General features: G+C 38.8%; 1 protein-coding gene across 3 annotated transcripts in view; it reads left to right on the top strand.

Annotated features, from left to right (window-relative positions):
• Positions 1–24,774, top strand: part of GLIPR1L2 (GLIPR1 like 2) — a 45,022-nt gene that overhangs the window by 13,677 nt on the left and 6,571 nt on the right. For 2 of the 3 annotated variants that reach the window (XM_008143834.3, XM_054718836.1), the window contains exons 3-4: positions 1,030–1,133; positions 21,304–21,389. In XM_008143834.3, coding sequence (XP_008142056.2) covers positions 1,030–1,133; positions 21,304–21,389 — 190 coding nt within the window. Of the gene's footprint in view, positions 1–1,029; positions 1,134–21,303; positions 21,449–24,774 lie in introns of those variants that run through there. The other variant, XM_054718835.1, reaches the window with a different exon arrangement.

Raw genomic sequence — 24,774 nt, 5'->3', positions numbered from 1 at the left:
TCTTGGAATTTTTTTCATGTTGAACTCATGTCTTTCTCATTATGTTTGATCTGTTTATTCTTCTTCTATAAAGTTATAATGGTTCTTCATTATCTTATTTATATCAAAGCTAGTCTTAATATAACTTCATACTTTCAGTAAACTAACAAATTTTACTCCCTGACCTACTCCTCTATATTTTGTACTTCTTAATTATAGTATCTTAGTCATTTAGGTTTCCTGCATTTAACCTGACTAACTCTAATTAAACTGTTGCAGTCATTCCATTCTCTATTCTTTTTATGCATCACTATATTTCTTTACTAATCATGCTTTTAAAACCACAAAGGCTTGGGATAAAAAGAAAAAACAAAAATGGTTCCCCTCCCTCCCACAGAAGTTAACAAAACAAGTACTTTTTTGTCATTTGAAAGTATTAGAAATATTAAAACCACACAGAGAATTTCTGGAATATCTTGAACTATTCTCCTACTTTTATTCCAATTTAATACCAGCTTTTCCTTTTATAAAAACAAGCTCCTTTATTCATTTTTTAAATAAAAGGCCCAAACTCTTTTTATAATGGAATTTCTTCAACAAAAGAAAAATGGCAATAGCATTCAATTATTCTCTACTCTTTTATTGCTTTTTTCCCCCTTCTCTAATCTAGTGTCTCTCTTTTTCTCCCTTCTATTTACAACTTTTATTCTTTCAAAATATTTCTCCTCTCTTTTCTTCTTCCTCTCTTCCAATAACCTAGAACTCAGGTTCAGTAAAAGGATGAAAATTGATTCAGCAGGTGGGTCTTTCTTGGGCTCCAAAGCATTATTCTGGATCAGTGGTTCTCAAACTTTTTATCCAAAGGATACTTATTGGTAGAACCTATTAAAGTATTTCTCTACCTATAGTGTTGCAAATGCTGCCTTAAAACCATGCTAATTCATAGTTCATATTTTTTAATTATTTAGTTAAAGGTTCTATGGGTATTGAATATATTATTTATAATATGGCAGAATAAATTTCATGTTTTCCTTGAAAATTTCATTTTAGCTTGTTTGGGACAAGTCTTACAAAGTTGGTTGTGCTGTTACTCCATGTGCAAGTATTGGACGTATTAAATATGCAGCAATTTTCATATGCAACTATGCACCAGGGTAAGTTACTTCAAATTTAAAAAATAATATAAAAATAAATAAATTGAGAATGTTTTAACTTAAGTTTGCCTAACTTCCAATATCTATAATAATAAAAGTGTAATATGCTAATTACACTGGACGTCCTTCCAGACGTCCTTCTGAACAACCTTCCAGATAAAGCCAGGGCTGTGAGGGAAGTCCAGGTTCTGGGTGCCTGCTGGTGGCTGGAGGGAAACAGTGCCATCAGCTGGGGGAAGGAAGGCCTACTCTTTCATGAATTTCATGCATCAGGCCTCTAGTATTCTCATAAATGTCTTTGTGAACTATAAAAAATAAATGTAAGATGTTAAAGAATTTATATTAAAACTAGAGGCCCAGTGCATGAAATTCCTGCATGGGGGGGGGGGGTTCCCTCAGCCCGGCCTGCACCCTCTCTTATCTGAGACCCCTTGGGAATGTCCAACTGCCGGTTTAAACCGGCAGTCGGACATCCCTCTCACATCCCTGTCATAATCGGACATCCCTCTCACAATCCCTCTCACATCCCTCTCACAATCCCTCTCACAATCCCTCTCACAATATCTCACAATATTGCCTGCCTGCTTGCCCCTAACCCCTCTGCCTACCTGCCTGATTACCCCTAACTGCCCCCCTGCCAGTCTGATCACCCCTACCTTGCCCCCCTGCTAACCTGATCTCCTTTAACCGCCTCTGCCTCAGTCTGGCCTCCCTCTGCCAGAGGTGACCTGGCCGATCAGGGGAAGATGCCACCCCCATCACCCAGCTGCTGCTGCCACTGGAGGCCACCATGGCTGCCTGAGCCTCAGGCCTCGCAGCCAGATGCAGCTGCCTGAGCCTCAAGCCAGCCCTCGCAGTGGCAGCCACCATCCATAGCTTGCCTGAGCCTCAGGCAGCTGCCGCCACTTTTTCCAGAAGGACATCCAGATGGTCATCTGGAAGACGTCCACCCTAATTAGCATATTACTCTTTTATTAGTATAGATTAGTATAGATATTTTGAATTCCATAATGAATCAATAAGTCATAATTTGTGCATATTACTTTTATGTATAGACTAGCAAAGTATAGATTCCTAAATAAATTTTAACTTTAGTATTATTTCACAATATCTAGCCTAATTAGCATGGGATTTGAATTATTTTCCAAAATAGTTTACTCCCATATTATAATAAAAGCCAAAAGAAAATAAGGTTACATGCATTGAAATGTATGCTGTATGAATTATTTCAGGAATACATCAGATTTGTAACATGAAGGACACTTTTAATTGACTATTTTTTGAAGGTTGCATTATTAATTGGGGCTGATCTCATACACATAAGGAATTGTAATATCTCAGAGATGGAAGAGTACTTTAAAACTATTTTAGTCAGGCTATCCATATGAAACTTTAATTTTTTATTACCATGTAATTATTTACCCTGTACCAGAAAATCTTATGTTGGGAAATAACTACCTTAAAAAATAGCCTCCATCTCTGGAGAGCTCTTTTGGAAAGTCCCACATTTTCTTACAAGTCAATGTGATATTATAAGTAATATTGTTAAAGTGATCAACTAAGTGACAAAATATCCCAATCAACATGTTAAATTGATTACATTCTAGGATTGAAAAGGAATGCCTATCAAATAAAATGCTTCTGGGACTAGAACAAAAAGAAAAACAAAACATATTAATTACTATTTACTGATTGTCTTCCCTTAGATAGAGAAAACAACAGAACCGTGATGTAAAAATTAGACTCAGAAAGCCCCTTCCTGATGGAAATCTCTGCTGGCTTTAAACACAGGCACGCAAAACAAGTACAGGATGTCAAGTCACTACAAAACTTTTTAGGTTTCTTTTCATTTTTACAGACCAGAAGCATTGAAATGAAACCTATTACATGGAGAAACTTTTAAAAGTTGACTACTGATTGGTATTGAAAATTCAAACAGTGAACTGGGCACTGGTCGGGGGAGGAAAGGTTTCTCAGAAGCACAAGTCTTTATTTATGCAATAAGCAACCAGGTGCATGGCTCTGCCCTATCTATTAACAAGACCAAAGAAGTCTGGCCATATTTAGCCTCTAGTCTTGGAAGGGAAACAAAAAATAAATAAATGAACACATAAAAATATTATATAGTAAATATGCCAGACAAAATAAAACAAGATAAATAGAGAATAACTAGTATAGAATGTAGACAGGGTAGTTGCAAAAGAAGGTGGCATTTGAGCTGAAAGCCAAATGATAAGAAGATGGCTAAGGAGTATTTCTGGTAGAAGTAAGAACTTGTATAAAATCTCTGAGCTTGGAATGAGTTAGCATATTTGAGAAATAAATAGCTGTGGAGAGGGAGGAACCAAGATGGCGGCATAGTTAAACAACTAATCTGCTGCCTCACACAATTTCAAAAATACAACTAAAAGACAAAAACGTCTACCACCCAGAACCACGGGAAAGCTGGCTGAGTGGAAGATTTACAACTAAGAAGAGAAAGGAGCACAAACGCTGAAAAGCTGAGGTACGGAGGCACGCGAATCGGGCCGGCGGCGGGCGGCTGGGTGCGCGGCTTTTCTTCAACCCGCAGGGAGACAAGCTCCCGATCACTCTGAAATCCAGTTTCTGGGGACACTCGGGGGACCCAGGCACCTACGGGGAGAAGCTGGACTCTCAGCCATCGGGTCGGAAAGTGAGAGTGACTTTTTTGCAGTGGTGCGCCCAGCAATCATTGTTTACTGCGCTGGAGCGCGGGGCGCAGGGACTTGGAAACATGGAAAGGCAGAGACAGCTGACGGCAGCCATCGCCGTTGGCCACGCCCCAGCCTAGTGACGCCCTGAGACCCCGCCCCGCCCTGAGACCCCGCCCCGCACATTCTACAAACCCGCCCAGGCTCCACACAGCGGCTTTTGCATATAAATGGCCTGTTCTGTGCCAGCTTAACCAAAATAACTGCAGCTCCAGTCAGACTGCTCCAAAACCGCCCAAGCAAAGGAGGATAAAACTAGCCCTTGCTGTAGCTCCTGCTGGGGGACACACAGTACACAAGGGTACACCAAGAGTGTCCACCTCAAGTAACTGGGAGGCTGACCCGTTGAACCAATAGGACACCTAGTACACAAAACTACCCTACCAACTTAGGGAAGCAGAGAATATGAGAAGGCGAGGAAACAGATCACAAACCAAAGAAATGGAGGAAAACAAGCGACTGGACATAGAGTTCAAAACCATGGTTATAAGGTTTTTCAAGAATTTCATGGAAAAGGCCGATAAATTCAATGAGGGCCAACTAGAAATTAAACATACACTGACTGAGATAAAAAATATTATACAGAGACCCAAAAGCAGACTAGAGGATTGCAAGAATCAACTCAAAGATTTGGAATACAAAGAGGCCAAGGACACTCTTCCAGAGAAGCATGAAGAGAGGAGAATTCAGAAAGTTGAAGATAGTGTAAGAAGCCTCTGGGACAACTTCAAGCGAACCAACATCAGAATTATGGGGGTACCAGAAGAAGAGAGAGAGCAAGATGCTGAAAACCTATTTGAAGAAATAATGAACGAAAACTTCCCCCACCTGATGAAAGAAATAGACTTACAAGTCCAGGAAGCACACAGAACCCCAAACAAAAGGAATTCAAAGAGGACCACACCAAGACACATCATAATTAAAATGCCAAGAGCAAAAGACAAAGAGAGAATCTTACAAGCAGCAAGAAAAAAACAGTTAGTTACCTACAAGGGAGCTCCCATACGATTATCAGCTAATTTCTCAACAGAAACCATGCAGGCCAGACGGGAGTGGCAAGAAATATTCAAAGTGATGAATAGCAGGAACCTACAACCAAGACTACTCTACCCAGCAAAGTTATCATTCAGAATTGAAGGGCAGATAAAGAGCTTCACAGATAAGAAAAAGCTAAAGGAGTTCATCACCACCAAACCAGCATTATATGAAATGCTGAAAGGTGTTCTTTAAAAAGAGGAAAAAGAAGAAGAAAGATAAAAATTATGAACAACAAATACATATCTATCAACAAGTGAATCTAAAAGTCAAGTGAATTAAAAATCTGAGGAACAGAATAAACTGGTGAACTTAATAGAATCAGGCATAGAATGGGAGTGGATTGATAATTCTCAGGGGGAAAGGGGTGTCTGTGTGGGGAGTATGGGAAGAGACTGGACAAAAATCATACACCTATGGATAAGGACAGTGGGGAGGGGAGGTAAGGGCAAAGGGGGGGTGGGAACTGGGTGGTGGGGAGATATGTGGGGAAAAAGGAGAAACAATTGTAATCTGAACAATAAAGATTCATTAAAAAAAAAAGAGAAATAAATAGCTGTGGTTAGATGGAGGAGTTGTGGTAGAAAGTTAGATGATAGATACATCAAATAGAATAGCAGAGTCCATGTTAAGGATTTTAGAATTTATTCTAAATAATGACAAAGCCACTGGAAAGATTTAAGCAAGTGAGTGGCATGCTCTCATCTATGTTTTAAAAAGAACACTTAAAAAAATAATAAGATTAGAAGAAACCAAGATGGTGGCATAAGGTAAACACCTAACTGTTGCCTACCACAACAATTTTGAAACTACAACTGGAAAACAGAGCGCACACCATCCAGAACCACCAGAAAGCTGGCAGAGTGGAAAACCTACAACTAGAGAAAAAAAGAGAGGGGGACACTGAGCCTCAGGAGCTGTGGAGGTGCGGAGATCCGTGAGCGCGGAAAGGGCGGGCAGCTGAATACGTGGCAGGCTTGCTCGCAGCGCGAGGAGAGGGAGGGCAGCAGACGCTGTGTGGCTAGCTTTCTCATTTGGGAGAAAAACAAAACCTCCCGACTGCACTGAAATCCAGCTGCAGTCGGGGAGAAACTGGGCTGTTTGGCAGCGGACGAGGCTCAAAAGCTGCCTTCTCTCAGAGGCACACAGCCATTGATTAGGGCAGGGAGAAACTGACCCTCTTAGGGCGGCGCAGACGGAAACCAAGTTTGTCTGCGCCATTCTGAGACTCCGCCCCATCCAAGCTGAGCACAGCCCTCCCAGTAACTGGATTTCTCGTTTGGGAGAAAAACAAAACCTCCGTTCTGCACTGAAATCCAGCCCCAGCTGGGGAGAAACTGGTCTGTTAGGCAGCGGGAGAGGCTCGAAAGCTGCCTTCTCTCAGAGGCGTGCAGCCATTAATTCGGGCAGGGAGAAACCGCCCCTCTTAGGGCGGAGCAGACGGGAAACCAAAGCTTGTCTGCGCCACCCTGAGACTCCGCCCCAGCCAAGCTGAGCACAGAAGCTCTCCCAGCGGAGACACCGCTGATCCTCACAGCCAGCTGGCTTGGAGATCAATTCCTTCCAGTGATACCAACAATCCCAACCACTCTGAACTCCAGTTTCTGGGGACACGTGGGGGACCCAGATGCCTACAGGACTCTCGGCCATCGGTCGGAGAGTGAGAGTGACTTTTCTGTCGGTGTGGACGACACCAGATTTCAACCACTCTCATAAGGGACACATTCAAGAGGCAGACTCAGTGAGCACCAAAGCCCTACTGTGTCTCCAGCACAGCAATTCTTCTGTTATAGACACAGCAGGCCCTCACAACCAATTGGACCGGAGGTCAATTCCTCCCAGTGTACCAACAACAATCAGGGCTTTTAACTACACCAAGACTTTCCACTCAGCCCACAAAGGGGAGTACCAAGAGTGACCACCTAGGGTGATTGGGGAAGCTGAGCTACTGGCCCCTATAGGTCACTGACCACCCAAAGCCACTCCATCAACACAGGGAGGCAGCAAAATGTGGAGACATCGAAGTATGTCACAAGTAGGAGAGATAGATGAAAGCAAACTAATGGATGACACAGTGTTCAGAACCATATTTATAAGGTTACTCAAGAATCTTCTAAAAACTGCTGAGAAACTTGAAGAGACCTTCAAGGACCTAAATGAGAATACCAAAAAAATGGAAAAGGACCAGTCAGAAATTATGCATACACTGTCTGAAATAAAGAATATACAGAGTAGACCACCACACCCGAAGAGTCAAACCAAAGATCTGGAATATGAGGAAGAAAAAAACACCCAACCAGAGAGGCGGAAAGAAAGAAGAATCCAAAAGTGTGAGGATAGCATAAGGAGCCTCCGGGATGGCTTTAAGCGTACTAATATCCGACTTTTTGGGGTGCCAGAAGAGAGAAAGCAAGATACTGAAAACCTATTTGAAGAAATAATGACAGAAAACTTCCCCCACCTGGTAAAAGAAATAGACTTACAGGTTCAGGAAGCGCACAGAACCCCAAACAAGAGGAATCCAAAGAGGACCACACCAAGACACATCATAATTAAAATGCCAAGGGCAAAAGAAAAAGAGAGAATCTTACAAACAGCAAGAGAAAAACAGTTAGTTACCTACAAGGGAGCACCCATATGACTGTCAGCTGATTTCTCAACAGAAACTATGCAGGCCAGACAGGAATGGCAAGAAATATTCAAAGTGATGAATAGCAAGAACCTACAACCGAGACTACTCTACCCAGCAAAGTTACCATTCAGAATTGAAGGGCAGATAAAGAGCTTCACAGATAAGAAAAAGCTAAAGGAGTTCATCACCACCAAACCAGTATTATATGAAATGCTGAAAGGTATTCTTTAAAAAGAGGAAAAAGAAGAAAAAGGTAAAGATAAAAATTATGAACAACAAATACATATCTATCAACAAGTGATTCTAAAAATCAAGTGAATTCAAAATCTAAGGAACAGAATAAACTGGTGAACATAATAGAATCAGAGGCATAGAATGGGAGTGGATTGATAATTCTCAGGGGGGAAAGGGGTGTCTGTGTGGGGGGTATGGGAAGAGACTGGACAAAAATCATACACCTATGGATAAGGACAACGGGGGGGGGGAGGGAACCGGGTGATGGGGAGATATGGGGGAAAAAAGGAGAAACAATTGTAATAATCTGAACAATAAAGATTTATTTAAAAATAAATAAATAAATAAAGTAAGTAAGTATAATATTTGCTATAGGTTTTGGCAGATAGCATTCATTAGATTATCAGTATGCAAATAAAAATTCCATTTAAAATAAATAAATAAAAAATAAATAAATAAATAAATAAAATAAGAAGATTAGGGCATGTATGGGAGTGGCGTGAGGGGGGCAATAAGGGATATGGACACATATGTAATACCTTAATAAAAAAAAAAAGAAAAAAAGATTGCTCTTGCTGTTGTGTCAAGAAATGGAGTATAAGGAAACAAGGGTACAAAGAGGAAGCAAGCCCTGGTCCAGCAGTTCAGTTAGTTAGAGCATGGTCCCGATATGTCAAGGTTGCAAGTTCAATCTCTAGTCAGGTTACATATGAGAAGGAACCAATTAATGCATAAATAAGTAGAGCTATCTATCTATTTATCTATCTATCTATCTATCTATCTATCTATCATCTATCTATCCTACTCTCTCTAAAATCAATTTTTAAAAAAGAAGAAGCAAGCACAATTAGGAGATTATTTATAAATAGAGGCCTGGTGCACGAAATTTGTGCACGTGGGGTGGGCAAGGAGGGGACTGTCCCTCAGCCCAGCCTGCACCATCTCCAATCTGGGACCCCTTGAGGGATGTACAACTGCCCATTTAGGCCCAATCCCAGACTAAACAATCCAGGACTGCTGGTTCCCAACTGCTTGCCTGCCTGCCTGCCTGATTGCCCCTAACCACTTCTACCTGCCAGCCTGATCACACCCTAACCACTCCCCTGCCAGCCTGAATGAAGCCTAACTGCTCCCTTGCTGGCCCGATTGCCCCTAACTGCCCTCCCCTGCCAAACCAGTCACCCCTAACTGTCCTCCTCTGCCGGCCTGGTCACCCCTAACTGCCCTCCCCTGCCGGCCTGGTCCCCCCCAATTGCCCCCCCCCCTGCCAGCCCCATCACCCCTAACTGCCCTCCCCTGCAGGCCTGGTCCCCCCCAACTGCCCTTTCCTGCAGGCCTGGTCCCCCCCAACTTCCCTCCCCTGCAGGCCTGGTTGCCCCCAACTGCCCTCCTCTGCTGGCCTGGTCACCCCTAACTCTTCTCTCCTGCTGGCTATCTTGTGGCAGCCATCTTGTGTCCACTTGGCGGCGGCCATCTTTGACCACATGGGGATGGCCATCTTATGTGTTGGAGCAATGGTCAATTTGCATATTACCTCTTTATTAGATAGGATAGGCTACAGACAGTGGTATCTTCAATTAGGGTTTTAGCCTATTGCTTGGTTTTCTCTTATTGAATAATAAATTACCACAAGTGTGGTGACATAAACCAGCACCCATTTATTATCAAACAGTTCTGTAGGCTATAATCCCAGGCACCAGTGTGGCTGGATTCTTTGCTAAGGGTGTCAAAGGCCAAATTCAGGGTGTTGACTGAGTTCTTACCCAGAGGCTCTGTATGAGAAGCCCCTGAAAGAATGAAAAATTTTCAGGATAATATTCTGAAAGCTTTCATTATTGAATTTAATAAATTGATTTTAAAATTTAAAAAAAGATAAGAGAGAAACCAAAACAGTGCTGATAAGAATACTTAGAAGCCAAATTAAATATATAAATATTGTTTCAGTTCACTTTTTCTGATTCGCTTATAACCTATCTTAACTTTATATGGGTATCTTCATGATTAGAAACATTTTATGTTATTATTTCTGTTCCATTTATTCTTCTCTGTTCTTTAGGAGCACCAATTTATAGATATATCACCTACATATTTGCTTTCTGTTTTCATATATATTTTTATTTCTATCCTCCATCTTTGTGTTCTGCAGATGACACCGGGCCTTTTATGTAATTAAACATAAGTTTGTAGCAGGTGCACCAACGTGGATCAAGCAACAGAATTCCACATGTTTGCATGGTGTCTATTCTGAAAACAATTGTAGTCTGTTGGGAAATAAATATTTTTTTAAAGCAGCATTAACCAAATATACACATGTCCATGTTTTTAAATAGAAAGAAGTTGTTGTAAAACCAGGTTTGAAATAATCAAAGCAATTAGCCTGGATACAGATTCAGAAGCAGTCAGCTTAAAAACTTAGAAGATGTGTATTCCAAGGAAAAAGAGGCCAGTGGGGAAGGAAAGGGATCTGTGTTTGAGGAAAATGAATTGAATCTAAGGCTGGGCTCTTAAAAGAAGTAAATTATAATGTCCAAAAATATTTAGTAAAGAAAATTTTCTTTAATAGTTAAGAAAATACAGTCTGGCAGGTGGTGCCATTTTCTTTACTTCGTGAAAAGACAGCTAGATCACATTCCCAGCCTCCCTGCTGGCTGGGTATAGAGGAATCATCTGGTGGAGGATTCAGATGTCCAAAAGGTGGCAGAGCCATAAGTGAAATGAGCCAGTGCCCTGAAATGACTGCCTGGAGGAAAGCTCTCCTCTAACCCTGCCAACACCCATCCAAGTACAGAGACACAGACCCTGCCTTTCATAGCATGGAAATGGCAAGAAAAGGTCAGACTCAGCATATTTGAAAATGGAGCTAATGATACCTGTTGATAGATTTAACTTTAGGAGTAAATGGGATAGAATAATCAAGGATGATGCCTGTCTTTGAGCAACTGGATGAATGATGATTCCATTAAATCAAATAATGAAGATTTACAGAGGAACAGAGCTTGAGGGAAGATCAAGTGTTCTGTTTCAGACACATTAGATGGAGAAAAAAAATGCAGAAATATAAATGCTTCTTGAGAAAGACCTAGTCAGACGAAGTTCTAGGACAGCTTTCTAAGTAGCAGTGGGAACTGCAGGAATCAAGGTCCTGGGGCAGAAATGAGTCCTGAATGAGATTACCTTGTGAGAAAGTATGGAAAACAGAACAGAAGAGACCTAGGAACTAAGCCCAACATCACTAAAGCATTTTAACTTTAGGCAAAAGAGCTAGCAAAGGAGCATAAAGAGAGGCTAGTGAGGTAAGAAGGAAGCTAGAACTATGCTGGCAGATTTTTGAAATTTGTCTCATCTGTATCTTTTTATTATGTCTGAGATTTCTCTCTTTCCATGCTTTTCTGCAAACATCGAAATTCATAACCCAAAGATATATCATATGGTAATCATTTAGACATTTAGAATAGCAGTTTCAGTACATAAAGTGCAAACAGTGCATGCAACTCATTTGAAGTGATGACAATATGAAGATCTATGTCAGCTTCACAAACACACAGTAACAACTGTATCACATTCACTGCCTGGCCAACTGTGATTTTAAGACACCATCAGTGTTAAGATATATCTTGATTTCAGAGATGTTAAAATATGAAACGGCATGCATCTTAAAATTATGAAATGTAGTATATAGTGAAAAAAATATTTACAAAGCAATATGTACCCTTCATTACTGTGTACAATAAAATAAAAACATGTTATATAAAATAATATTTTATTCACAGTTACATTCACAGTGAAACATTCTAATCTACCTCATATTTTAAAATATTGGTTGAAAAGCACTAAATCTGATTTTATGACCTACTAATAGCCATGACTTGCAGTTTAAAAAATAATGCCAATTTAGAATACTCTATATAGATGTCTGGCAGTGAAAAGAAGGTATGAGGTAGGTGTGTAAAACTGAGCAAAATCAATATTTTGGTGCTAATGCATTTTCATAAGCTAAAGAAAGACATCAATAAATAGAGAGTGATAGAATATATTAGAACATAAAAGGGATGGGGAAGAATTGAAAGAACAAGTTCTATCTTGAAAAAGGCACGAGAGAATTATAAAAAGAGAAAATGTAGAAAAATTCTTAATATTGAAAATTTTATGTGTTCCTTGTTTAGTGTGGCTCATGAGGGTTTAATGAATTTTATTGAACATTCAAAGGATTTGTGGATTTATTTATCCTTTCCCATTCTTTTGTTTGTTTTCTGTTTCATTATTCTGAGACATTCAATCTCCCAAGTATTTTTTAGGAGGAAGGGTTGTAATATGTTATTGTTTTTGTTAAGATATCCAACATTCCTTTACTTTTAATACTACATAATATTGAGGATATTTACAGTTATATATTTTTCTCAGATTACAATTTTTGCTGGACCTTAGGATCTCATAGGATATAGCCTCTTTCTTGTTCCTTTCAATTGATTATAATTTTAGTTCATTTTAAAAGAATATGATTAACACTTGATACATATTCATGATAGAAAATTCAAAGGTATTGAGGAGAAAGTAATGTTTCCAAGCCTGCCTTCCAGTTATCTTCACCAATATTTATCCAAAATATATATTCTGTGCTTATACAAGAGTATATCAGTCTTTGTATGTGTGCCTGTGTGTATCTTCATAATTCCAATAGGATCAAACTACACTTCCTGTGATGTACTGTAATTATTTTTACTTAATGATATGACTGGAAGTTTCCACATACTTTAAAATATTTACACAGTGTTTTTTTAATGAATGTGCAAATGTTTATTTAAATATGCTTAAATTACTGCTCTCCTTTTGATGGGCATTTAGCTTATTATTTTAATTGCAGCCATAATTATTTGGGTAGACATGTTATTCTCACATGAGTTAATATCTGTAATATAATTTTATAGTCATGGAATTACCAGGTCAAAGATCATGTGTACCTTTAATTTGGGTACATATTACTAATATCTATCATGGTCACACCATTTTTTATTACAAAATTATTTTCATATCAACATATGAAAGAGACTATTTTTTGCTAACATATTTTCAAACATTTTGCTATTTACTGCTATGAGTTCAATATATCTTTAATTTTCATCTCCTATTTTACATGAGTTTAGATATCTTTTTGTATGTTTCAGAATATTTGAATTTCATATTCTGGGATCTGACTGCTCCTATACATTTAATATTTTTCTCTTAAGTTACTGGACTCTTTTTCCAATTGCAAGAGTATCTTATATAAGTAAGAATATTAGCTCTTTCATGTTATGTCATTTACAATTATTTTCCCATTTTGATGTATTACTTTTGACCTTATATATACTGTAATTTATTTTTGCCAAATAGAAGTTTTTATCATAAAAAAAAAGATATTGAAAAAAAATGGCGGCGGAATAGAGAGACGGGTCCTGAGACTTGTCCCGGAGCAGAAAGAAAGAACAGCTGAGGGTCACACAGGGAGTATTTGTTGGCGAGTTAAGGGATAGATAAATTCCAGGAGAAGGTGGGGGACTGTTGGACGGGGTTCCCCTGACCAGGCAGCCCCCACTGCTGCTGGGTCCCCTCCCAGAGCTATGGGCTCCTACATGGAGACCGCGCCATCTTGAGGGAGAAAGTGGATCTTATCGGAAGCTTGAAAAGCTACAACTGCGGCAACCACCAAACAGCTGCGAGCCCCAGAACACCAGTTTCCACTTGGAACAAACAAGCGGATTCAGAGGAGATCTATACTCAACCATGGAAAGGAGAGAGAGAGAACTACATAACCAGACATCCGGAGAAGAGAGACCATGGGGAGACAAAGAAACAGCCCGCATATGAAAGAAAAGCAGGCATCACCAGAAAACAAAGTAAACGAAATAGAGGCAAGCAACATGTCAGAGAAAGAATTCAGAGAAATGGTCATAAGGTGGCTGAAAAGAATGGAAGACAAATTCGACAATATGAGTAAGAACCAAGAGGAAATGAAGAAGAACCAAGAAGAAATGAAAAATGACATCGCTGCTGTGAAGAACTCAATAGAAAGCATCAAGAGGAGACTAGAAGAAGCAGAGGACCGCATCAGTGAGCTAGAAGACAAGGTGGGAAAAAATACCCAATTAGAGCAGCTTCTAGAAAAAAAAAATCAAAAAGCAGGAGGAGAGCCTAAGGGAACTTTGGGACAACACAATATAAAACAACATCCGCATAATAGAGGTTCCAGAAAGAGAGGAAACTGAGCAAGGAATAGAAAACCTATTTGAAGAAATAATGACAGAACACTTCCCTGATATAGGGAAGATAAAACCCACACAAATCCAAGAAGCTCACAGCGTCCCAAGCAAAATGAACCCCAAAAGACTGATGCCAAGACACATTATAATTAAATTGGCAAACACCAACGACAAAGTAAGAATCTTAAAAGCAGCCAGAGAGAGACAGAAAGCCACATATAAAGGAACCCCCATCAGACTAGCAACTGATTTCTCAACAGAAACTCATCAGGCCAGAAGGGAATGGAATGAAATATACAAAGTCATGCAAAGGAAGGGACTGAATCCAAGAATACTGTACCCAGCAAGACTATCAATCAAAATTGAAGGTGAAATCAGGAGATTCACAGACAAAAAAAGGACTAAGGAAATTAATCACCACCAAACCAGCAATGCAAGAAATGCTAAAAGGTCTGCTGTAAAATATATATATGAAGAGAAGAAGGAACACAGGGGTAAAGAATAAAAATGGCGACAAATAAGTACCTATCAATAATAACTTTAAATGTAAATGGATTAAATGTGCCAATCAAAAGACAAAGGGTAACAGATTGGATAAGAAAACAAGACCCATATATCTGCTGTCTGCAAGAAACCCACCTCAGAAAAAAGATGCACACAGACTGAGGGTGAAGGGATGGAAAAAGGTTTTCCAGGTGAATGAAAAAAAAAAGCTGGGGTAGCAGTACTTATATCTGACAAATTAGATCTCAAAGTGAAGGATATAACAAGAGATAAGGAAGGCCACTTCATAATACTAAAGGGAGCAATCCAACAAGAAGAAATAACTCTGGTAAACATACACACCCAATAGAGGAACACACAAATACATAAAAAAACTTCTAGAGGATATTAAGGGAGAGATTAACAGCAATACACTCATAGTAGGAGACTTTATTATCCCACTATCACCATTCGACAAATCTTCTAAACAAAAAATCAGCAAAGAAACATCAATCCTAAATAACTCATTAGACCAGATGGAATTAATTGACATCTTCAGAACATTTCACATCAAAGCCACAGAATATACATTCTTCTCAAGTGCATATGGGTCATTTTCAAATATGGACCATATGCTGGGACCTAGGCAAAGTCTCTTCAAATTTAAGAAGATAGAAATCATATCAAGCATCTTCTGAGATCACAGTGGCATAAAACTGGAAATCAACTACAATAAAAACAATTCAAAGAAATCAAACACATTGAGACTAAACAGCATGCTATTAAACCATGACTGGGTCACCAGAGAGATCAAGGAAGAAATAAAGAACATCATGGCAACAAATGACAATGAAAACACAACAATCCAAAATCTATGGGACACAGCAAAAGCAGTCTTGAGAGGGAAGTTCATAGCTCTACAATCCTATTGAAAAAAACAAGAAACAATGGTAATAAATTACCTAACCCTACAACTCAAAGAATTAGAAAGAGAGTAACAAGAAAAGCCCAGTGTATTTCCCAGACATGTTCTTTCTTCCCTTTCCATGAAAGCTTCCCAGTCCTCTCTTCCCTTGTGAGATAATCAGCTCCCCACTACTGGTCATGTCCTGGCAGAGGCTGGCTATGGCTACTTCACAATCTGTCCAGGATATAGGCTAGATGATGTTCAAGGCCTCTTCCAACTCCCACATTCTATGAGGGCCCTGATATCTGTAGCCTATCCTTTGCTCCCTATCCTCCAACCCAGACCCCTATTGTAACTCATTCTCAAAGATGCCTTTATTGAACTCAGATCTGGTGAGATCTCGAAGGCCCCTTTCAGCATTGACATCTGTGATCCTGTGTGTCACATGCAGAAATGTAGAACAGACATTCTCAGGATCCTGAAGCAAGAGTCTTTCATGGACAACCCATATACATGTGTGCCCTGCAATCCATTGTTGCTTTAACATTTTTAAATAACCTATTGATTTCTACAATTGCGCAAGTAACACATGAGTACTTTTTTGTGAAACATTCAAACATTGAAAAGTAAATTGATTCATGTGCACGTTTCTCTTCACCACCTCTAAACCAACTTCCCTCTTCGTATGTAACTACTGTCAACAGGTTCATGAGTTCAGTCCATTCTCCACACTGACCTCTATGTCCACATAGGATTACACAATATATTTCTGGTGTTTAATGGTTTTAAAAATAAATGTGTTCATACTAAAAAAAGAAAAGCCCAGTGTAAGCAGAAGGAAGGAAATAATAAAGATCAGAGCGGAGATAAATGACATAGAGACCAAAGAAACAATACAAAAGATCAACACAACCAAGAGCTGGTTCTTTGAAAGGATAAATAAGATTGATGAACCTCTAGCCAGGCTCACCAAGAAGCAAAGAGAAAGGACCCAAATAAACAAAATCAGAAATGAAAGAGGTGAAATAACAACAGACTCCACAGAAATACAAAGGATTGTTAAAAAAAAAATACTAGAAACAACTTTATTCCAACCAACTAGACAATCTGGAGGAAATGGACATATTCCTAGAAAAATATAACCTTCCAAAACTCAATCAGGAAGAATCTAAACATCTCAATAGACCAGTAACTATGGAAGAAATTGAAGGAGTCATCAAAAAGCTTCCGGCAAACAAAAGCCCGGGGCCAGACAGCTTCACAAAGGAGTTTTACCAAACATTCAAGGAAGAACTAAAACCTATCCTCCTCAGACTATTAAAAAGTATTCAAGAGGAAGGAACACTTCCAAGCTCCTTCCATGAAGCCAGCATCACCCTAATACCAAAACCAGATAAAGACAACACAATGAAAAAGAATTACAGGCCAATATCCCTTATGAACACAGATACCAAAATCCTTAACAAAATTCTAGCAAATTGGATCCAGCAATACATCAGAAAGATCATACACCATGACCAAGTAGGATTTATCCCAGGAATGCAAGGATGGTACAATATCTGCAAATCAATAAACGTGATTCATCACATAAACAAATTGAGAGATAAAAACCACATAGTCATATCAATTGATGAAGAAAAAGCATTTGACAAAATCCAACACCCTTTCTTGATAAAAACTCTCAACAAGGTGGGAATAGAAGGATCATACTTCAACATAATAAAAGCTATATATGATAAACCCACAGCTAACATAATACTCAAGGGGCAAAAACTAAAACCATTTTCCCTAAAAACAGGAACAAGACAGGGATACCCACTTTCACCACTCCTGTTTGACATAGTACTGGAAGTGTTAGCCATTGCGATCAGACAAGAAGAAGAAATAAAAGGCATCCAAATTGGAAAAGAAGAAGTAAAGCTGTCCTTATTTGCAGATGACATGATATTGTACATAAAAAACCCAAAAGACTCCATCAAAAAACTAACAGACTTAATAAATGAATTTGGCAATGTAGCAGGATACAAAATTAATGCCAAGAAATCTATGGCATTTCTATACACCAATAGTGAAATTACAGAAAGGGAGACTAAAAAAGTAATTCCATTTACCATCGCACCAAAAAAATTAAGATACCTGGGAATAAACTTAACTAAGGAGGTAAAAAACCTATACGCGGAAAACTACAGGACACTGAAAAAAGAGATAGAGGAAGACGTAAACAGATGGAAGAACATACCATGTTCATGGATTGGTAGAATCAACATCATTAAAATGTCCATACTACCCAAAGCAATCTATAGATTCAATGCACTCTCCATTAAAATACCAATAGCATATTTCACAGACCTAGAAAGAACTCTCCAAAAATTCATCTGGAATAAAAAAAGACCCTGAATAGCCACAGAAATCCTGAGAAAAAAGAATAAAGTAGGAGGGATCTCAATACCTGATTTCAAGCTGTATTACAAAGCCACTGTTCTCAAAACAGCCTGGTACTGGCATAAGAACAGACATATAGATCAATGGAATAAAACAGAGAATTCAGATATTGACCCAAACCACTACACTCAATTAATATTTGACAAAGGAGGCATGAACATACAATGAAGTCAAGATAGTCTCTTCAATAAATGGTGTTGGGAAAATTGGACAGATACATGCAAAAAAAATGAAACTAGATCACCAACTTACACCATACACAAAAATAAACTCAAAATGGATACAGGACTTAAACATAAGACGGAAAACCATAAAAATACTAGAGGAATCCACAGGCAGCAAAATCTCAGACATGTGCCGAAAGAACTTCTTCACTGATACTGCTCCTAGGGCAATAGAAGCTAAAGAGAAAATAAACAAATGGGACTACATCAAAATAAAAAGCTTTTTCACAGCAAAAGAAACCATCAACAAAACAACAAGAAACCCCACTGTATGGGAAAACATATTTGCAAATGTTATCACTGATAAAGGTTTAATCTCCAACATCTACAGGCAGCTTATACAACTTAATAAAAGGAAGATAAATGATCCAATTTAAAAAAAAGGCAACGGACCTAAATAGAATCTTTTCGAAAGAAGAAAGAAGGAAGGCCAAGAGACACATGAAAACATGCTCAAAGTCACTAATTATCCGAGAGATGCAAATCAAACAACAATGCAGTACCATCTCACACCTATCAGAATGGCTATCATCAACAAATCAACAAACGACAAGTGTTGGCGAGGATGTGGAGAAAAAGGAACCCTCGTGCACTGCTGGTGGGAATGCAGACTGGTGCAGCCACTGTGGAGAACAGTATGGAGTTTCCTCAAAAAACTAAAAATGAAACTCCCAGTTGACCCAGTAATCCCACTTTTAGGAATATATCCTAAGAAACTGGAAGCACAAATCAGATTTGAAATAGTTATTATGGAAAGTGAGAGGAATCTGAGTAGGGAACCATAGAAAGATTCTTTACCTCATTTAATGATTTTGCTCCAGCAGCACCCAGTTGCCCTGAAGCAGATATGGAACATTCACACAGTAAGATGCCTTCATTTTTTCCAAGACTGGGGTTTAATCAGGTGTCTGTAAAGGAAAATAGTGTACGAGAGTTTCAGGTTTTTAGCTGAACATGCAAATATGAGAATATGCAGAGACCTAAGCTAAATAGAGAAGAGACAACAGGGTGGATAGGGAGAAAATAGACCTGCAGTACCAGTGAAATGAATGGACAAGTAAATAAGTGAACAATCTGGAAGGACAGGAGGTTGCAGTTAGTGAGTGTAATTTGTGATTTATTTATTTATTTTTATTGATTTCAGAGAGGAAAGGAGAAGGAGAGGGAAAGATAGAAACATCAATGATGAGAATCATTGATCAGCTGCCTCCTGCATGCTTCCCACTGGGGATCGAGCCAGCAACCCTGGCATGTGCCCTTGACCGGAATCGAACCCAGGACCCTTCAGTCCAAAGACTGACGCTCTAAGCACTGAGCCAAACCAGCTAGGGCTGTAATTTGTGATTTTGTGAGTTCAGAGATGGAGCAGTTTTAGGGGATTACAAGGTCCAGAGTGTGGCTACAAAATGCCAATTATAGTAACAGAGAGACCAAGTTATTGGGCAAATCATCCGTAAGCATATTGTAATCATCTGCGTCCCAAATTCTAAGACAATGGCACAATTTTGATTGAAAGGGAGATTGTGAATCAGGGGTCAAAATGAGGAAGGAGGCATGATCAGAAAGAAGATAGTACCTTGGGGCGGATCAGAGGATGGTACAGCAAAATAACACCACCCTCGAAGGAGTTTTGTCAGTGTTTAACTGTGGTCCCTAGTCCTTTAGTTCCAAGCAGTGGAAGTGAAGGAGATATGACCAACTGAGTTTTACAGAAAGTGATACAAAGTAACATAGCTTTGCACATAAAGGGATAATTTGAGGCAGAAAACAACAGGATTCGTGCGTCTCTTGACCTTGAAATAAATCTAGGAAGTAGTCATAGAGTTTTGGCAAAGATAAATACATTAGGTGTATCAGAAGGAGAGCCAAATAGGATCTCTAAAAGATAATCTTCCTTGCTGTTTATTGCATTGTATTTTTCTCTAGTTTACTGGGATAGATTCTTTAAATCTTCTTGGGAGACCAATAGATGTCCAGGTGTACCAGTAAACTAGAAGCCAGCTTTGTGGTATTTCTCAATGATATATGGAAGAGTGAAAGTGAAAGTGGTTGTTGTATGTGGTATAACTTCTGGCTTTATGAGATGGAAAGATCAACATCTGTTTGATCTTCTCTTGCCATTGTTCTATGGACAATGTACAGTTATGTGAGTCTGTACATGGAGAACTTTGAAGAGAAGAATCTGCTTACAAATTATAATTGCTAGATTGTCAAACCATGGAGTTGAATTACTTCCTTCATGAATAAAGTGGTGGCAGAAATGGGTCTAGTGTAAGCAATGAAAGTTTCCATCACCACCAGAGTTGTGTTTTCCTTCTGAAACAATATAGTTCTACTATAAAATTTGAATAATGGTCTTCTAATGAACTTTGGGTTGGACGTAGGTAAGGTTACCCAGCCAGACAACATGTCCTTATCTAGGACTTGGACCCACGTCCTGTAAGTGGCAATATTCTGAAGGTAAGGCCAGATACGAGTCTAAGAAAAGTTCTAGGGACTTATATGCCTAATGTTTGTTTTCATAGCTTCTAATACACACTGAGTACATAAGCAATCCTATTTAATGATCAGTATCAATGACCCCTCCCCTCACTGAAAAATATCTTTTTCCTACCTATCTCCTCTATCTTTCTAATCCTAGATCTTTTATATAAGCTTCCCAATTCATATCTACTTTTGGGCCTCTTTGTCTTACTTAGCTTTGAGGAATTGATGTAATAGTTTCTCAATTCTCCCCTCTGGTCTATACAATGGGTTAAACCAACTTGGTAAAATTGCATTTAAATTTATTTACTTGTTTATATATTTATGTATTTTTCATGTAGATCTCAAAGTAATCCATGCAGCTAGGTCTTTGAGACAATAGACATTTCAGGATTTTTCAAACTCTTCAGAAAATTAATACAACTTCTTATACAAGTGTGCCAAACAGAAAGCAGTTAATTACAAAGCATTCTGTAATATCCATTTTTCAAGGAAAACTTTGCTACAAACTAAGATAAAATAAACTTTAAAACTCAATCATTTTTAAATTACAATATTTTCTTTCAAGGATATCGGAATTTACTTCAAAAGAGACTTTTTTGGGGGGAAGAAAGATTGCATCTCCAATTTGAGTACTTCCTTGAGTCCTTTTTCTTAATTAAATCACCTTTATAAACTAATAAAAAATTGTTAATTATATTACTTAAATAATATAAAATTTGAGACTTTTTCTAAATAAATGTTTTCTGCTTTTTTTGTAGAGCAACTCTAAGGAGAAGGCCTTATCAACAAGGAGTAGTTTGTTCTCAATGTAGCAAAAATGACAGATGCACAGATTTTCTATGCAGTAAGACAAAGAAAGTAACTTTAACACGAAAAAAAAAAAAAAAAGCCCATAGTGCTTAGGATGACAAGAAAAATGAAGTGTTGAACACTAGTTTTCCATTATCATGTTAATATAGTTCCTTTGACCAGAATAGTATTATATTATCAAAGGATGGTTGAAACAGTATGATCTTTAGATTTTTCTAAACTGCACAGCCTTTTATGCCCTCTTTTACCTCTATTCCTGCCCTCAAGGACATACCAGAATGTCTGAAAGAAGAAATGAAAACTAATAGCTATACCCTGAAAAAGCTTCACAATTAATTCCTAAAAGAGCAGCCTTTTTTTAAATGACTGCTCTAAAAGATAAGCTATTTCAAAAGAGAAAAGAAGTAATTTGCAGTATTTTTCTTAGGAATGTTTCCTCTATAAACTCCTAGAATATGACTTTCACCAAAAAGAAGAGATGAATGGAAAAGCAAAATGATTCATTGAAAGAATTACCATTGAATCTTTATTTATAGATAAAGACCAAAATAAATCTGAAGCTTATAATTACAAAGCAAAATATAAATATGATAACTTTAGGAGATATACAAGTGATGTAATTAATAAAACTTGGGAGGAGAAGAGAGAGGTAGGAAAAAATATGCTTAATTTCTTCTTCTTTTGGAGCTAGAGGCCAAAAGATATCATTTAAAGCTGATAAATCAAACAAGAGAGATGTGGAGGATCCAAGATGGTGCAGATTAGGTGGAAGCTACACTTACATCTTCCCAGGACCAAACTGGAATTACAACCTAAGTATAGAAAAATAATCCTGAATAGCCAACTGGAGACTAGCTGGAGAGAAACCTTAAAATCAACGATTTACAGAAGAGGCCACAGTGAGACTGGTAGGAGGCGTGGAAGCATAAAAGGGCTGGATGGACACTCACAGTCAGCAGCTGTGTGGTGGGGAGGTCCCCCTGAGAAGTTTGGGGTGTAAACCCCAAGACGGTCTCCCCAGCCAAGAGCTCCAGAACCAGGAAAGGAACCCACACAACATCTGTCTGTGAAAAGCAGTGGTTGTTGTCCACCAGGGAGAGACAGCTAGAAACAGAAGTAAACTCTTAAGGGGCCAACACAAAAAAATTTCATTCATAGCCACTCACCTTGGGCTCTGGTGGAGGGAGTGCAGAGTGGACTAGAGGTGCATGAGGAGGGTCTGGAGTTGGTGGCAAGAGAGCTGAGAGGTCACCGCTGGGATCCCTGTGGTAAGCCATTTCCCCATACTGAATGAGCCATCTTTCTCAGGCAGAGTATTCCCCTCCATGGGACATCAGCCTGGGAGAAAGCAATAGCCCCACCCTGAGCCTACACCCTGGTGAGGAGTACAAGTAAAGGATCTTTAAGTGAGCCTAACAGACAGACTCCAGGCAGAGGCTGATCTCTGGATGTGTTGAGGCTTCTGCTGATCTGCCCCTGACCCAGTGCTAGTCAAAACAGACCTTGGTGGACAGCTTGGTCTTTCCACGTGCACCAAGGCCCAGAAGAAGGAGCCACAATCTGTGGATCACTGATAGCTCCAAACAGTTTGCCCAGGGCCAGTCATAGACAACAGCTGGCATTGGCCAGCACCGGAGTCCTTCCGAAGAGGCCCAGAACCAACACACCCAGTGGCCAGCTTCAGACAACAACAGAGTATGATCCAATAAGCTTCACAAGCAGCATATCCATAGGAAGATCTCAGCAGGACAAAACCCTGCTGAGGTACGTTCCACTCTAGGTGATCAGCACCTGCACAAAAGCTTGCACGCTGTGTTGGTGGTTGAGCCTCACAGTCAGATAGCCTAGGGTCAATCCCACACACAAACTGGCTAAGAGCAATCAAAACTTAATTACAAAAGGAGGGCCCACATAACATGCACAAGGGAAATTCTTAGTGCATCCAGATCAGGTGATCAGGAAGAGTCCATCACTTGGTCCCACGGGTCACCTACTACATAAGGCAACACTGGGATTCACAGCAGATTTACATAATACATAGAAACAAAAAAGAAAAATGCAGCAAAAAAGGAGAGACAAAGAAAGAAGCCCCATATGAAAAATAAGAGAATTCTTCAGAAGAGCTAATTGAAATGAGGGTAAGCAATTAATCAAATATAGAGTTCAGAGTAATGATTATAAGGATGCTCAACAACATGACAAAAATCATTGAAATGTGCATATAAAAAGGACAGATTTTACTATATGTTAATTACAACCTGGCTTAAAAAAGAGACCACCTAAAATATACAATCAATGCTAACTAACATTAGCATACTCTTGGAAAAAAGATACCAGAAATATAAAAGAATGTAGAATAAAGAATAGCATAAAGGATTAAAGGTATGGGATGGGGAAAACCCAAAGATTAGGAATGCTTGACATACAAAAACACTGGAAGAAACTTCTCAAAGACCAAAGGGTAAAAAATACAAGAATCAATGAAACCAAGAGCTGGTCCTTTGAAAAGATAAACCTTTAACCAGACTCATCAGTTCCCAAATAAATAAAGGGCCCAAATAACATCAGAAATGAAAAAGAGAAGTAACAAATGATACCAAAGACATACAAGGAATTGCAAGAAAGTGTTATGAACAACTATATGCCAACAAATTGGACAACCTAGATGAAAATGAATAAATTCCTATAAACATACAGTCTTCTAAAACTGAATCAGGAAGAATCAGAAAACCTGAATAGACAGATTACAACCCATGAAATTGAAGCAGTAATAGAAAAACTCACTACAAATAAAAGTCCTGGACCAGATGACTTCACAGGTAAATTACACCAAACATTCAAAGAAGAACTAACATTTATCCTTTTCAAACTATTCTGAAAAATTCAAGAGAAGGAAAAACTCCCATGCTCATTTTACAAGGCCAGCATGATTCTAATTCCAAAACCAGATAAAGACACAACAAAGAAAGAAAATTATAGGCCAATATCCCTGATGAACATAGATGTTAAAATCCTCAGGAAGATATTAGCAAACTGGATCCAGCAATACATATAAGAGAACATTTATTTGGAAAATCACGAGGTAGAAGAAGTTATTCATAGAAGAAATGGGCTTAGAAAACAAGTTATAGAGGTAAATGAAGGCCCTATGACCTAGGGAGTGAGGAAGGTAAAGAGGGGAAGATGGGGAAGGAAAGGGAGAGGGCAGAAGGGAAAGGCTTAGGCATGCTCCCAGGAGGGAGAGCCAATCCAGCACCCATTTATGATAAAAACTTTCAGCAATGTGGGACTAGAGGAAACATACCTCAATGTAATAAAAGCCATATATGACAAATCCTCAACCAACATCATACTCAGAGGGCAAAAACTAGTAGTGTTTCCTTTAGGATCAGGAAAAAGACAGGGATGTACATTTTCAT

This window comes from Eptesicus fuscus, chromosome 7 (genome assembly GCF_027574615.1).
Source record: "Eptesicus fuscus isolate TK198812 chromosome 7, DD_ASM_mEF_20220401, whole genome shotgun sequence".
Classification (NCBI taxonomy): Eukaryota; Metazoa; Chordata; class Mammalia; order Chiroptera; family Vespertilionidae; genus Eptesicus; species Eptesicus fuscus.
This window is presented reverse-complemented; position numbering and strand designations above follow the sequence as displayed.